The 15000-nt window shown below is 30.1% G+C and overlaps 2 protein-coding genes and 1 long non-coding RNA gene across 11 annotated transcripts in view; 2 read left to right on the top strand and 1 right to left on the bottom strand.

Moving 5' to 3' along the window:
* gcga (glucagon a) overlaps nt 1-7803 on the top strand; it is an 8499-nt gene extending 696 nt beyond the window's left edge. Inside the window, exons 3-6 of one of the 2 annotated variants that reach the window (NM_001271770.1) lie at nt 2260-2415; nt 3257-3373; nt 6718-6861; nt 7401-7803. In NM_001271770.1, coding sequence (NP_001258699.1) covers nt 2260-2415; nt 3257-3373; nt 6718-6861; nt 7401-7425 — 442 coding nt within the window. In that variant the 3' untranslated portion in view covers nt 7426-7803. Of the gene's footprint in view, nt 1-2259; nt 2416-3256; nt 4694-6717; nt 6862-7400 lie in introns of those variants that run through there. The other variant, NM_001008595.3, reaches the window with a different exon arrangement.
* The window catches only part of si:ch73-2d23.1, a 52391-nt gene extending 41818 nt beyond the window's left edge, over nt 1-10573 (bottom strand). For 3 of the 7 annotated variants that reach the window (XR_012397783.1, XR_012397785.1, XR_011008197.2), the window contains exons 1-2: nt 10237-10316; nt 3312-3415 (exon numbers count right to left, since the gene is read on the bottom strand). This is a non-coding gene — a long non-coding RNA (si:ch73-2d23.1). Of the gene's footprint in view, nt 2357-3311; nt 3416-9027; nt 9126-10236 lie in introns of those variants that run through there. The other 4 variants (XR_012397782.1, XR_012397790.1, XR_012397786.1 and 1 more) reach the window with 4 other exon arrangements.
* pcyt2 (phosphate cytidylyltransferase 2, ethanolamine) overlaps nt 10350-15000 on the top strand; it is a 16145-nt gene continuing 11494 nt past the window's right edge. Inside the window, exon 1 of one of the 2 annotated variants that reach the window (XR_012397359.1) lies at nt 10350-10606. Coding sequence is in view for 1 of the 2 variants with exons in the window: in NM_001006037.1 (NP_001006037.1) it covers nt 10494-10606 (113 nt within the window). In the remaining variant the exon portion in view is untranslated. 2 annotated transcript variants of the gene reach the window in all.

The raw sequence follows: 15000 nt of genomic DNA, 5'->3' as shown, positions 1-15000 counted from the left end.
TTTTGGAGCAGTATTGTATCATTAAATACTATATTTGCTAATATACTTAAGTGTTTTTCATTAAATGTACTTAAATGCTAGCTTTACTAAAGCTTGAAACTGTTTTATGGCTATTTTCTGTGTGCACAGCAAAACTACAACAATGTTTGAGAAAACTTTTGTACTTTTGTCTTAAAGTAATGATTTAAAACGAAGAAGAATAAAAACTAGTGGTTTTAACTTGGGTGATTTTTATTAAAAGTGCTTAAATACTACTTTTAATAGCCAGAAACTGCAGTGTTGAAATGACTGGCCTCTATTTCAGTTTTGTGTCATTTATGTCATGCTTTGGAGCAGTCTTTTATGATAACATGAGATGTGCTAGTATACTTAAGTGCTATAGAAGTAATTAAGTATTAGTTTTACAAAATCTAGAAAATGTTAAATGTAACTTTAGAATAACAAAATGACAACAAAATATGAAAAAAAAATGGTTTAAAGTAATAATTTACAATTAAAAAAGATGAAATATCAGCATTCTTGAGTGATTTTTATTAAAAGTGCTTAAATACTTTTTTTTTTAAAATATCCAGAAACTGCAGGATTGAATTGACTGAAATGGACTTTGTGAATTTTATGCTTTTTATTTTTTGTTTCTAGGCACTAATTTATGATAAAAGTTCATGATTTACTATTATTCTTTAGTGGTTTTCTTTAAAAGTGCTTAAGTACTAGTTTTACAGTTGGTAGAAACTGTTTAGAGGTTTTTGTTAAAGTATACTAGTTTTAAAACTTGCAGTATTAAAATGACTAAACCGGTCTTTTTGTTTGTTTTTGATGCCAGATTTAAACTGTTAGGACTTTTTATTTGGAAACAGTAATTATAATAATCATTACACGGTAATAATTTAGAACTAAAGAAGATTAAAAACTAGTATTCATTAGGGATTTATATTAAAAGTCCTTAAATCCTATTTTTATAATAGCCAGAAAATGTAGAATTGAATTGACTGAAAAAAAAGATCTTTCTTTTAGTTTTGTGTCCTTTATATCTTACTTTGGGGCAGTATTTTATGCTAACATGAGATTTGTTAACTAAGCGCTTTTCATCAAAAGAGCTTAAATAGTAGTTTTAAAATAGCCAGAAACAAAATAAGATCTACTATGCTTAAGCACTGTTCATTAAAATTACTTAATCGTCAGCTTTAAAAAGAAACTGTTTTAGTGCTTTTTATTTGAAAATAAAATGATAAACATTACACAGTAATATATTATAACTAAAGAAGATAAAAACTAGTATTCATAAGCAATTTTTATTAAAAGTACTTAAATACTATTTTTAAAATAGCCATAAACTGCAGGATTGAATTGACTGAAATGGCCTTAATGTTAGTTTCATGTTTTGTCTCTGTAATTTAAGATGTAATCTATGATGAAAGTACATAATTTATGTCTATTCATAAGTGGTTCATAAGTACTTAAGCACAAGTTTTACATAAACTAGAAATAATCTGAGGGCTTTTTATTTAGGTAAAGCAAAACAACAACAAAGAATGAGAAAACGTTTGTGTTTAAAGCAATTATTTTCAACTTAAGAAGATGGAAAATCTAGTATTTTTTGTGATTTTAAAATAGACAGAAACTGCTGGACTGAATTGACTGAAAAGAGATGTTTTTTTTCAGTTTTGTGTCCTTTATATCCTGCTTTGGAGCATACGATAAGTTGTTAACTCTTAGTGTTAAACCATAAGCACTTTTCATCAAAAGAGCTTAAATAGTAGTTCTAAAATGGCCAAAACAAAATAAGATCTACTATGCTTAAGCATTGCTCATTAAAGGTACTTAAATTCTAGCTTTTAAAAGAAACTGTTTTAGAATTTTTTTAGGATACAGTAATAATAAACATTACACAGTAATAATTTAGAACTAAAGAAGATTAAAAACTAGTCTTTAAAAGTATTTTTTATTAAAAGTGCTTAAATCCTATTTTTAAAATAGTCAAAAACTGTAGGATTGAATTGACTAAAAAAGAACTTTATTTGAGTTTTGTGCTTTGGAGCAGCATTTTATGACAACACAAAATTTAAAACTTTTTCTTTAAAAGTGCTTAAATACTAGTTTAAAATAGACAGAAACCGCAGTATTAAACTGACTGAAGTGGTCTTTTTTTAGGTTATTTCCGAGTAGTAATATTTGACTTCACTTCACTTGCTATTTATAATTTTATTTTATTTTTTTATTTTTTCACAATATAACGCTTATGCTAATGTGTTTTTGCAGCACAGAGACAGCAGACAGTTTTTTGGCGAGGGCTCCGGGTTTGACGACCATGAAGAGACATTCAGAGGGAACTTTCTCCAACGACTACAGCAAATACCTGGAGACCAGAAGAGCACAAGACTTCGTTCAGTGGCTCATGAACGCTAAGAGAAATGGGTATGAACTATAGAGACATAATCCTTACGTTTATATTAGCGTAAAGGAAGAATAATTCAGAATTACATTGTTATAATTAGGCTTCATTTTTTGTGTTTGTTCTGTGCAGCATATATTGGAATTATATAAAGAGGCAGATTATATGCAATATTATTAAGGAATGATATGAAATTAGATTACCATGCATTTAAATACAAGATTAAAATATTAGTCTATGGAAACAAAATGACTAAATATTAGTTCTAATATTTAAATATATATTTAAATTACAATTATATTCTTTATTTTTTTATATTATAAAATAATGAGTAAATATAATATCATAAAAATGCTATATTTATATAAATATATTTGTTATAATATTTTAAAAACCTAATAGTTTGTTATTGTTTTTGTTATAATTTAATTGTTACCATAAAATAAAACAATATATGCCCTTATGAAATAATACCATAGTAATATATAGTAATTACTAGTGTTTTTAAAGCATACTATAGTAAAATACTTGAACTAATATGTTGTGGTGATTGGACAGTTTCTATGGTAATAATAATTTAAACAAATGACCTTGTACAACAGGGCATGTTATACTACAATATACCACAGTTTACTGTAGTAAAAAGTCTGGTATACTACAATATTGATTACAGTTTATGATCACTAATACTACAGTGGGTTGTAGCATTCATTAATAGTGTTGTAAAATATAATAAATATAGTTTCATATAATATTTAATATAGTATAAATATAGTATACTATTGTGTGTGTATGTGTGTGTGTGTGTGTATATGTGTGTAAGATATTTTGATTTTCTCTCTTAAAATTTTTTTTTTCCTCCAGTGGTTCTGTCAAACGTCATGCAGAGGGCACCTACACCAGCGACGTGAGCTCATACCTGCAAGACCAGGCGGCCCAGAGCTTTGTGGCCTGGCTAAAATCCGGACAACCCAAACCAGAGTAGGCCTCCATGCTTCTAGTCCACCTTCAGTGCCTTAAAGACTGTGAAAATAAAGACAAAATGAGAGAGAACTGATGGCTTCATTGCGCTTTCTCCTGCCAAACATCTGTCTCTTCGCTAACTCACCCTGTGCCAAACACTAATGCTAATAAACAGCGCTGAAACCAGGCTGTGGGCTTTCTCTTTCTATCCTGATGTCTTCTGCTATGCTAATCTAATAAATGATTTTTGTACAGATGCTAATCATAACCAAACACACAAATAAACCTTAAAACAAGCTACATGCTAAATGCTTTCTATGCTAATGTCTTCTGTTTTGGGTTCTGCCATGTAAACTAATAAATAATTCTTGCACAGATGCTAATCATAACCAAACACACAAATAAACCTAAAACATGCTAAATGCTTTATATGCTTTTTCTATGCTAATGTCTTCTGTTTCGGGTTCTGCTGTGCTGAGCAAATAAATATTTCTTTAACAGATGCTAACCAAAACCAAACATCACAACTCAAACCGCAAACACACAAATAAACCTAAAAATGTGCTACATGCTAAATGCTTTCTCTATCTATGATAATGTCTTCTGTTTTGGGTTTGCTGTGCTAATCTAATAAATATTTTTTGCGCAGATGCTAATCTTAACCCAACACAAAAACCTAAAACATGCTAAATGCTTTCTATTCTGTTTTGGGTCTGCTAAACTAATCTAATAAATATTTTTTGCCAATGCTAATCATAACCAAAGACACAAACCTAAAAACATGCTATATATTTAATACTTTCTATGCTTATTCTATGATAATGTCTTTTGTTTTGGGTCTGCTAAGCTAATCTAATGTTTATTTTTTGCACAGATGCTAATCACAACCAAACACACAAATAAACCTAAAAACATGCTATATGCTAAATGCTTTCTATGCTTTTTCTATGCTAATGTCTTCTGTTTTGGCTTCTACTTTGCTAATCTAATAAACATTTATTGCACAGATGCTAATCATAACCAGACATGCAAAGAAATCTAAAAACATCCTACATGCTAAATGCTTTCTATGCTTTTTCCTTGCTTATGTCTTCTGTTTCTGCATTTTGCTGTGCTAATCAAATATTTAATTTTTGAACAGATGCTAATCATAACCAAACATCAAAACTAAAACTGCAAACACAAATAAACCTAAAAACATGCTACATGCTAAATGCTTTTGATGTTCTATCTTTGCTAATGTCTTCTGTTTCTGGTTCTGATGTGCTAATCAAATAAATATTTCGTGCACAGATGCTAATCATAACCAAACACAAATAAACCTAAAAACATGCTAAATGCTTTCTGTGCTCTATGCTAATGTCATTTATTTTGGATTCTGCTGTGCTAATCAAGTATTTATTTCTTGAACAAATGCTAATCGTAAGCAGATATCAAAACTAAAACCGCAAAACGCATAAATAAACCTAAAAACATGCTAAAACGTTTTCTGTTTCTGATACTGCTGTGCTAATCAAATGAATACTTTTCGTGTAGATGCTAATCAAACCCAAATATCACCACCATCACCGCAAACACAAAAATACACCTAAAACATGCTAGATTCTTTCTGTGCTCTTTCTATACTAATGTCTTTTGTTTCGGGTTCTTGCACAGATGCTAATCTATAACCAAACATCACAACAAAAACCGCAAACACACAAATATACCTAAAAACATGCATGTTAAACACTTTATGTTCTATCTATGCTAACATCTTTTGTTTTTAGGTTCTGCTGTGCTAATCAAAGAAATAATTTTTGTGCAAATGCTAAGCAAAATCACCACTACAACCTCAAACACACAAATGAGCCTAAAAACATGCTACATGTGCTTTATTTATGCTAATGACTTTTGTTTCAGCTTCTGCTGTGCTAATCAAATAAATACTTCTTGAACATATGCTAATTATAAACAAACACAAATAAATGCAAAGTACACATAGAAATCTAAAAACATGCTACATGCTAAACTGTTTCTATGCTCTTTCTATGCTAATGTCTTTTTTTGGTACTGCTGTGCTAATCAAAGAATTACTTGTTGTATAGAAGCTAACCAAAACCAAACATCACAACTAAAACCGCAAAGACACAAACATAAAAAAAATGCTACATGCTAAATACGTTTTGTTCTTTTTCAGTGCTATTGTCTTCTGTGCTAATAAAATTAAAATTTAGAACAGATGCTAATCATAACTAAAACTGAGAACACACAAACAAACCTAACACATTTCATTCTAATCTCTTTCTGACATTAATCATAAACCCACAACTAATACATCAAACATAAAATGAAAAACATGCAATTCTATGCTAAAGTTTTCTGTTTCTGGTGATGCTGTGTTAAATACTTCTAGTGTAGATGCTAATTACAATCAAACATCTCAACTAATACTGAATGTAAACACAAATACAACTAAAAACATGATGCAGGCTAATGCTAAACCTTTTCTGTGCTAACATTTTCCACTGTTTCTGGTTCTGCTCTGCTAATCATACAAATACTTCTTTCATAATGCTAATTATGACAAAACAAATAATATTGCAACACTCAAATAAAGCTTAAAAACATGCTAATGCTAAACCTTTTCTGTGTAATGCCTTTCTCCGTTTCTTATACTGCTGTGCTAATCAAACAAATACTTATTCCGTAATGCTAATTATAAACAAATAAAACTGCAAACACACAAATGAAGCTAAAAACATGCTAATGCTAAACCTTTTCTGTGCTAATGTCTTCCAATATTTCTGGTAGGCTACTGCTGTGGTAATCAGAAAAATATGTCTTCCGTAATGCTAATTATAACCAAACAAATAATACTGAAAACACAAATGAAGCTAAAAACATGCTAATGCTAAACCTTTTCTGTGCTAATGTCTTCCACTATTTCTGATAGGCTACTGCTGTGCTAATCAGACAAATACGTCTTCCGTAATGTTAATTATAACCAACAAATAATATTGAAAACACACAAATAAAGCTAAAAACATGCTACATGCTAATCCTAAACTTTTTATGTGCTAATTAAACAATTACTTTTTCCATAATGCTAATTATAGCCAAACAAATAATATTGCAAACACACAAATGAAGCTCAAAACATGCCACATGCTAATCCTAAACTTGTTCTGTGCTAATTAAACAAATACTTCTACAATAATGCTAATTAAAGCCAAACAAATAATATTGCAACCACACAAATGAAGCTAAAAAACATGCTACATGCTAACCTGTGCTATATATCTCTGCTTAGAAATCAGTTACTAAGTGATTCAAAAGTGTCATATAATCATGCTAACAGGTTGATTTTCTCATGTGTGCAGTGTTGCAAACAACAAAGGTGCAAATATGGCGCAAAGGCGACATGTAGACGGCAGTTTCACCAGTGACGTCAACAAGGTGTTGGACAGCATCGCAGCTAAAGAGTATTTACAATGGGTGATGAACTCGAAGGCGTCAGGGACAAGGTAATAAAACTGATATGCTAACGATACGTAAATGATAATCAGTATGAGATGATGCAGGTCTATTTTTAGTGAGTTTATGTGATTATTTCTTCAAATATGTTTTTTTGTTGCTAATTTATATAAGCCGTGGGTATTTTGGTAACTTTTCAGCCTTTTTGTTTAACTTGGAATTAATAACAAATAAAGCATTCAACATTTTTTGTATGAAATGTGTAATATTTAAATATATGTAAATATATTTTAAATCTAAATATTTAGATGTATTTGTAAAATTTTGATAAATTTAGCATATACATTTTTCAGTTTATTAATTTAAATAATATTATTAAATTTAATAATGACTATTTGTGTTATTCTTTTTCATTAGAAAAGGACATTCAGAGATTTTTCTGTAAGAAATATCATAGATGAAGATAACTAAAAATTATTTGAATATATAAAATACAACTTATATGCTAATTATATGTAAATGCTCATCAGTATAAGAACATGTAAATTTATTTTCAGTAGGTTTTACATCATTATCTCTCTTTTTTTAGTGGCAAACGTGGTGGGAATCAATGAAGAACCGACGAGCTTTCCTGACATTTGGATCCTGAAGGGGATTCGATCATCAAAACGAATGAAAGCCATAACGCTTACCGGCAAAATAGAGACAAATCTTGAAATCGAAAGCCATATTGTTTTATTTTTTTCAACATCAAGCACTGTGGTTATTATTTATTTTCCCTAGTGTCAAAGAACATTATGTAAGTTGGTATAACAACAAAAAAAGACTTATTTTTCTATAGTTTTGAGCTATTTTCTATGTGTGCTATGAAAAACAAACTGGGGTGAATGCACGAAACGCTCAGGTAAAAAGTGAAGATTTACGTGTGCCACTGCTGTATCAAAGTGCTTTGGAAAATGGTGAAAAAAAATGAATAAACATTTTCATATTCCACTCGAGGGTGCTATTTTGTTGCTTAAACATAAGTAGATGTTGCGCCACCTAATGGAGATCTGTAACAATTCATGTGATTGCATATTCAAAGGCTTACAAAACATGTTTGGTTAATTCAGTCATTAATTTTAATTTTAATTCTTTATTAATTAAGGGAATGAACTGCCAACTTATCCAGCATCTTTTAAAATTGAAAATTTTGTTGAAATTTTGTAGGTTGTAATTTATTTTTGCAATATTTTGCTTGAATTTAATTGTGTTATCTTTCAATATCTAAATATGTTTGGTGACTAAAATATTATTTTAATAAATAAATCTGTTTAATAAATCTGTTTTGTTTAAATGCGCCAAAATACATTGCATTCATATATTCACCGAGAAAATGGATAAAAATATTTATTTTCAAAATGGGCTGTATACTCAATTATGCTGAGAACTGTATATATATATATATATATATATATATGTGTGTGTGTATATGTTTGTGTGTACATACATACATACATACATATATACAGTTGAGGCCAGAATTATTAGCCCCCCTGAATTATTTCCCTCTCTGTTTATTTTTTTCCCTAATTTCTGTTTAACGGAGAGATTTTTTTTCAACACATTTCTAATCACAATAGTTTTAATAACTCATTTCTAATTGATTTATTTTATCTTTGTCATGATGAGAGTAAATAATATTTTACTTGATATTTTTCAAGACACTTCTATACAGTTTAAAGTGACATTTAAAGGCTTAACTAGGTTAATTAGGTTAACTAGGCAGGTTAGGGTAATTAGGCAAGTTATTGTATAATGATGGTTTGTTCTGTAGACCATCTAAAAAAATAGCTTAAGGGGGCTAATAATTGTGTCCTTAAAACGGTTTTAAAAAAAATGTAAAACTGCTTTTATTCTTGCTGAAATAAAAAAATAAGACTTTCTCCAGAAGAAAAAATATTATCAGACATATTGTGAAAATTTCCTTGCTCTGTTAAACATCATTTGGGAAATATATATAAAAAAAATTAAATGTAATTCTAACTTTAACTGTATATACACAAGTTGGTATTTTTGTTTATTTTATAGCCTTTTCCCTCAAACTTAATTGTAAAAAACAACTACTATTATTATTAATCTATTAATATGAAGCATTAATTTCAAACATTCAAAAAGAAAAATCAGTCGATAGTGATTAAGTGCGCCGACATAAAGCACCATAGTTTCATGCTCACAGTGACCCGAGTTTGATTCCCAGCTGGAGGTCCTTTGCCAATCCTTCCCCACTCTCTGCTCCCAATACTTTCCTGTCTGTAACCTTCACTGTCCTTTTCTAATTAAAAGTGAAAAACGTCAAAAATAATAATAAAAAGATAAATCAGAAAACGCATCAGAGATTAATAAAAAGAAATTATTTACAAAAAAATAAAAAATACAATTTGACTAGAGTAAGTAACGTCAACATCTAAAACAGGGGTGCCCAAACCTTAACTTATAAAGATCTAAAAACCAAACTTGATTGAGGCTAGTGGGCCGAAGGTAAATATAGTTGCCATGTATAATTTCCTAAATTATTTAACAATATTTAAAAATAACTAGAAAACATTGCTTTATATTAAGTAATACAGTATAAGTTGTTTTATGTTTTATAATGAACTTTTTATAATGAGCTTATTACAGTAAAAACCAAAAAAATCTCATTTATAATAGATAAATAATGGAGTTACATTTGTTTTTGCCTCACCAGCGTCTTCAGCATTGTCCTCTAACCGTCGAATGACATTTCAGTTTAAAAATTTACATTCATTTACAATACTTTTTTGTAGCTCAGCAATAAAACAAACCGAAAAAAAGGTTACGTCAAAATAGAAATGACGATCGATTAATGATGAAAAACATTAAAATAGTATTTCTAAGACATTTACGATTTCAATTGTATTTTTCTACTTTTAACTTGCATTAATACAATATTTAAGCCAAATAAATTAGAAACAAACAATATATTTGTAAACGTAGAAGTATTCATATTTATTGGCAGTTAATCAGAAAATAAATCATCATCCGATATATTTCTTTAAAAATATATTTTATAGATATAAAATATATCGTACTTTCAGCGTATTTTTATACGTTAATAATATAAATATTTCGTTTTTTATGGCAAATTTTGTGTAGAAACGTTTACAATAGCCTACTTATTAGTATTTAATTAATGTATTTGTTTTCATTAATTCGTGTTAAACCAGAAAACAAATCTCTGAGATGTTTATCAGAAGATTATGAACATTATTTATTGTTAATATCGTTCATGAGAGGATGTATTCATTCTGTTCCTTCATTGAAAAACGAATACATGATAACATGAGCACCGAAACGTAAATTATGCGATTTATAGCTTCTATAGTGTAATGGTGTAACGACATTCAAACTCTATTAGAAATTACCTCATTTTCATTCATTTCTATCATGAGAGTTTACCACTACAGGGAAATCCCGCGCGACTCTCTTCTCGCGTCACTTCCTCAAAAGAGGGGGGCGGGGTGTCGTAAGGGGGCGTGTCGTTTGCGCGTCGCATCATCTACGCTGCGCACACTCTCGGGGCGTCTGGAAGGGCGTAGAGATTTCGCCGGTCATTCATATCCGCACGGACCATTACTACCGCTTTTAACGCCAGTCAGGGAACTTCATAGGCTTCAAGAAGATGATCAGGAACGGAAGCCATGCGGTGGAGCAGGAGGACCGCGCACAGCCGAGCTCCTCGACCCACAGCCCCGAGAAGAGGAAGCGGGTGATCCGGGTGTGGTGTGACGGCTGGTAAGTGACGTCACTGTCATGCGAAGATACGATATGCGAAAAATCATCTCTAGTTTTGAGGAAAAAAGGGGTTTATAATCATATAGCTGAACAAAATATACACTGAAACGGTTTTATTGTAGAATGTGGAGTTTTACCATGCTATATCGACGGTGTTTACTGAGAAATACCATGTTTTTCGTGCTGCGGCAGTCTATGAAGTATTATAACGGTGCAGGTTATCTGTACCATGGTAGCTTACAGTTACAGTATTACATACTCCGGTTGGTTAAAATGTATTTCACCGTTTATACCAGGATATTTAACGATTACAGTATTGCTTGCTATTGAATTGCACTTAAAAATACCAGGGTTTTACTATAGTGAAAGTGTATAAACACTATGGAAGTACCACAGTAAAGTAGTGTCAGAGATGGACGCCGTGGTGCTTGACATTTAATATAGTAAATTTAAACGCTTTATTAAAGTTTACAATGGTAAACATGTTAAAAACATGGTGTTATTAATGTAAATGTCAATTTCTATGCCCAAATATTCATTAATGTACATAAATTTATTTGATATTTATGGTACTGTACTGTGTTACTAAGAAGTACCATGCTTTCTTGTCATGTCATGTCAGTTTGACATAAAACTACAAAAAGTGCTTTATCTGCAACATGATTCAGTTACAGTTTGACATGGTATTACCATAGTACGGAGCCTATTATTGAGTGATTACTATTCTTAGTGGTATTTTGAAGTATACTTAAAAAACATGGTAATATTGTGGGAATCAGTATATTTATTTGTTCAAATGTGCTGTTCAAAGTTCAGAAGAGTTTAGAAATCAATATTTGGTCAGATGACCCTGATTTTCCAGTCACAACAAGTGAAAACCTTCACTATTCTTTTCAGTTTTTTATGTGTGTGTAAAAGCACTTTCACTTACAATATTGTTTTTTGTTTAATTTGACAGACACGTTCTCATCAGGCTTTATTAAAGCAAAACAAGTATTAATATTTTACACAAAACTATACCTAATAAATACATTACCAAGTGGACATTTTATAAATGAATAGACTGTAAAAATTGCAAGGTTCCACACAATTCATTCATGTTTTCCCAACACAAATTGATTCAAAATTAAATGGGTTAAACACAAAAAATTAAGTTGTCCCCAAAAAAATCTAATCAGTTATGTTGCTTCATTCATTCATTCATTCATTCATTCATTCATTCATTTTCTTGTCGGCTTAGTCCCTTTATTAATCTGGGGTCGCCACAGCGGAATGAACCGCCAACTTATCCAGCACGTTTTTACGCAGCGGATGCCCTTCCAGCCGCAACCCATCTCTGGGGAAATATCCACACTTATTCATTCACGCACTGTGTTGCCTATGTTGCTTCAGTTCATCGTAAATAAGTAGTTTAAACAAGCAAGAATTTTTTGAGTGTAAATTGATGATAAACTTTATAATAAAAAAAAAAAGTAATTAGTTTGTGCAGTTTTATTTCTCGTCATATGCTTTGGGAAGTACATTTTACAACCCAGGTAATATATAAAATAAGGGTTGTTATTATTGTTTACAAAAATACATATCAAAACAGTACAATTGAAATATATACTAATAAATAAAATGGATTGATTTAAATGAATAAACTTTTTATTATTTAATAGTTAAGTATTTAATCATTTTTATAATTATTGAACTTTTAAAATAAAGTAAAATAAAACTAATAACTACAACATTAATACAATAAATGACTAAAATGCCATTATATTAAAATGAAAAAACTGTTTTTTTCTTCCCCAAACACTACATTAGTATAGAAATACTACTGAAATAAAAATAAAAAAACAGTGCAGGTTCAAAGTTGTTTGTGTCATGTGATTTCTGAGAACTTTTACAGTTTAGAGTTATAAAAGTCACATTACCTGTTTCTCATGCCTGCGCTAATGAATTATTCATATCATGCAAATGATCCAAATGGATTTCGGTGTCTGCATCTAAATAAAAATAATAATAATTTACATAAATAGAAAAAAGTTTTAAATGTAAATAAAGTTACGACTTTAATGTTTCAAAATAAAAATAAAATGTCAAAATATGAATGAAAAATGTTCCTTTGTCATGCAGCGTGATTGAATCATTTATGTACAAATGCACATATTTTTAAAATATATTTTAAAAAGTGTGATTTATACAAATTTTTATTATATTTATATAGCTGACATTAAGGTGAAACTTAGTAGCTTTAGAAGGGTAGTGAATAAAAATAATTATTATAATTAGTGTTTTGGTTGTGCACCATGATCCTTTAATAGAGACTTTTAATGTCACCAATATAATAATTGTACCACATATGCCTGACAAGATTATTTAGGGTGTTATAAATAATAAACAAATATATAATCAAATAAATATAACTAATATATAAACTTTTGTTACACTAAATGTCATTTCGGTTGATTTGTTCTGTATGTCAAGGTCTAATTATACGAGTACCATTTTTTTACTCAAAAAAACAAAACAAAAAAAAACAGGATACATATTGTTCAAATTAATGTAGCACTAGAGGCTTTGAAATGACACAAATCACTTTTTAAGATGACATATTTGTGTGTGTATAAAGTGTGTATATATATTCCCCCAGTTCCTTCAAAGCACCTTAGCGTTCCTGTATGAGTGATGAAATGAAACTGACTTTATAAATAACCCATAGTGTGAAGTGTGGTGTCCGGCAGAGGATCATGGGAGATGGAATTTGAGATTATGGCCTCATGTAATCCCGCCGGCCTGGCTAATGATATTACTAGGGGAAAGGGCTGGTTGTGGTTAGATAACACACCTGGGCTCTCGTTACCACAGTCTTTTGTTCAGCTCTTATATATGCAGTTATGCCTTTATCATCCACATGGCCACTGTCTTTGAATGTAGGTCATGCTTTATGGATGTTTTATTAATACTGTATTTAGATTTCTAGGTGCGTGGTGTAAATGTTAGTGTTTAAAGGTCTTCATTCAGTCTTAAAATAATCACGCAGACCAAATGATTATTATTTTTTTATTCTTATTTTTACTTTATTTTTACACTACTCTATGCAAATTCTGCAAGACCAAACTGTAATTTTATTTTACTTTATTTCAAACAACATAATGATAGACTTTAAAACATGTATCCACAAAAACATTGCTCAAAAATCAACAAAATATCTACATATTTGCGCAAAACTCAAAAAAATAAAAATAATTTCAGTCAAAACTTTTTTCGAGCTTGGAACTTTTGTTTTTGTTTTGTTTCATTTCCTTTTGTTTCACTTCGTCTTGTTGTTGTTCAAACTAGTGCTGTGAACAGATGAATAGGGATTAATCGCGTCCAAAATTAAAATTTGTTTTGACGACATATGTGTGTTAAGTCATTCTATGTATATTTAATTATACCAATACACACACGCATGCATGTATTTGAGAAAATTTTTTATTTTTAGATTTAGCTATTAAATATATATGTATATGATACAAATCATATATACATGTAAATAAATATGCAAAAAAGTTTTGTATAGTTTTTTTTTTTTTTTTTAAGAAATGCATATATACAGTGAGGAAAATAAGTATCAAACACCATGTTTTTTCCTGGGAATACTATTTCTGAAGGAGCTGTTGACATGGAATTGAGCCAGATTTTGGTAAAAACCCAAACAATACAAACATAGAAATAAAACAAAACAAAAATTATGAAAAAATATTTGGGTGTAATAACATTGAAATGACTCAAGTATAAGTACTGAACTACTAAAACGTATTTAATACTTTATATAAAAGGCCTTTTTGGTAATGGCAGCTTAAAGACGCCTCTCATATGGAGAATGAAGTCACATGCATTTTTTCATTGACTTCAACAGTGTAAAATTTTGATGGTTCTGTGGGTCTCGTCTGTCAAATCTGAGCTTCATTTTGTATTTTCTCTTGGATTTAAGTTAGGTGATTGGCTAGGCCATTCCACAGCTTGATTTTCTTTTCCTTGGCTGTGTTTTGGATTATTGTCTTGCTGAAATGTCCACCTTGGTTTCATCTTTATCATCCTGCTAATGTAGATGTTGGACTGAAGCAGAATGACATAGGGCAGAGGCTTGCTGTAGAACTCCTGAGTGATTTCAGCTGCTGTCTGGGCTTTCACTGCCTTTCTACACCTCCTTTTCTTTATGTGTTCAATACTTTTTTCCCTGCGTCATTTCGTTTTATTACTCATAACTTCATTTGTAAACTAATTAGATTTGTTTTCTTTGCATATATGGATTTATTTGGTTGTTATTAACATTCAGGGAAAATTTCAAGTCAACAGCACCTTTACAAATATGTTTTTATGAGAAGAATGGGGACATTTGTAATATTTATTTTCCCTGCTAT

The sequence above is a fragment of the Danio rerio genome, chromosome 22 (genome assembly GCF_049306965.1).
Source record: "Danio rerio strain Tuebingen ecotype United States chromosome 22, GRCz12tu, whole genome shotgun sequence".
Lineage (NCBI taxonomy): Eukaryota > Metazoa > Chordata > Actinopteri > Cypriniformes > Danionidae > Danio > Danio rerio.
This window is presented reverse-complemented; position numbering and strand designations above follow the sequence as displayed.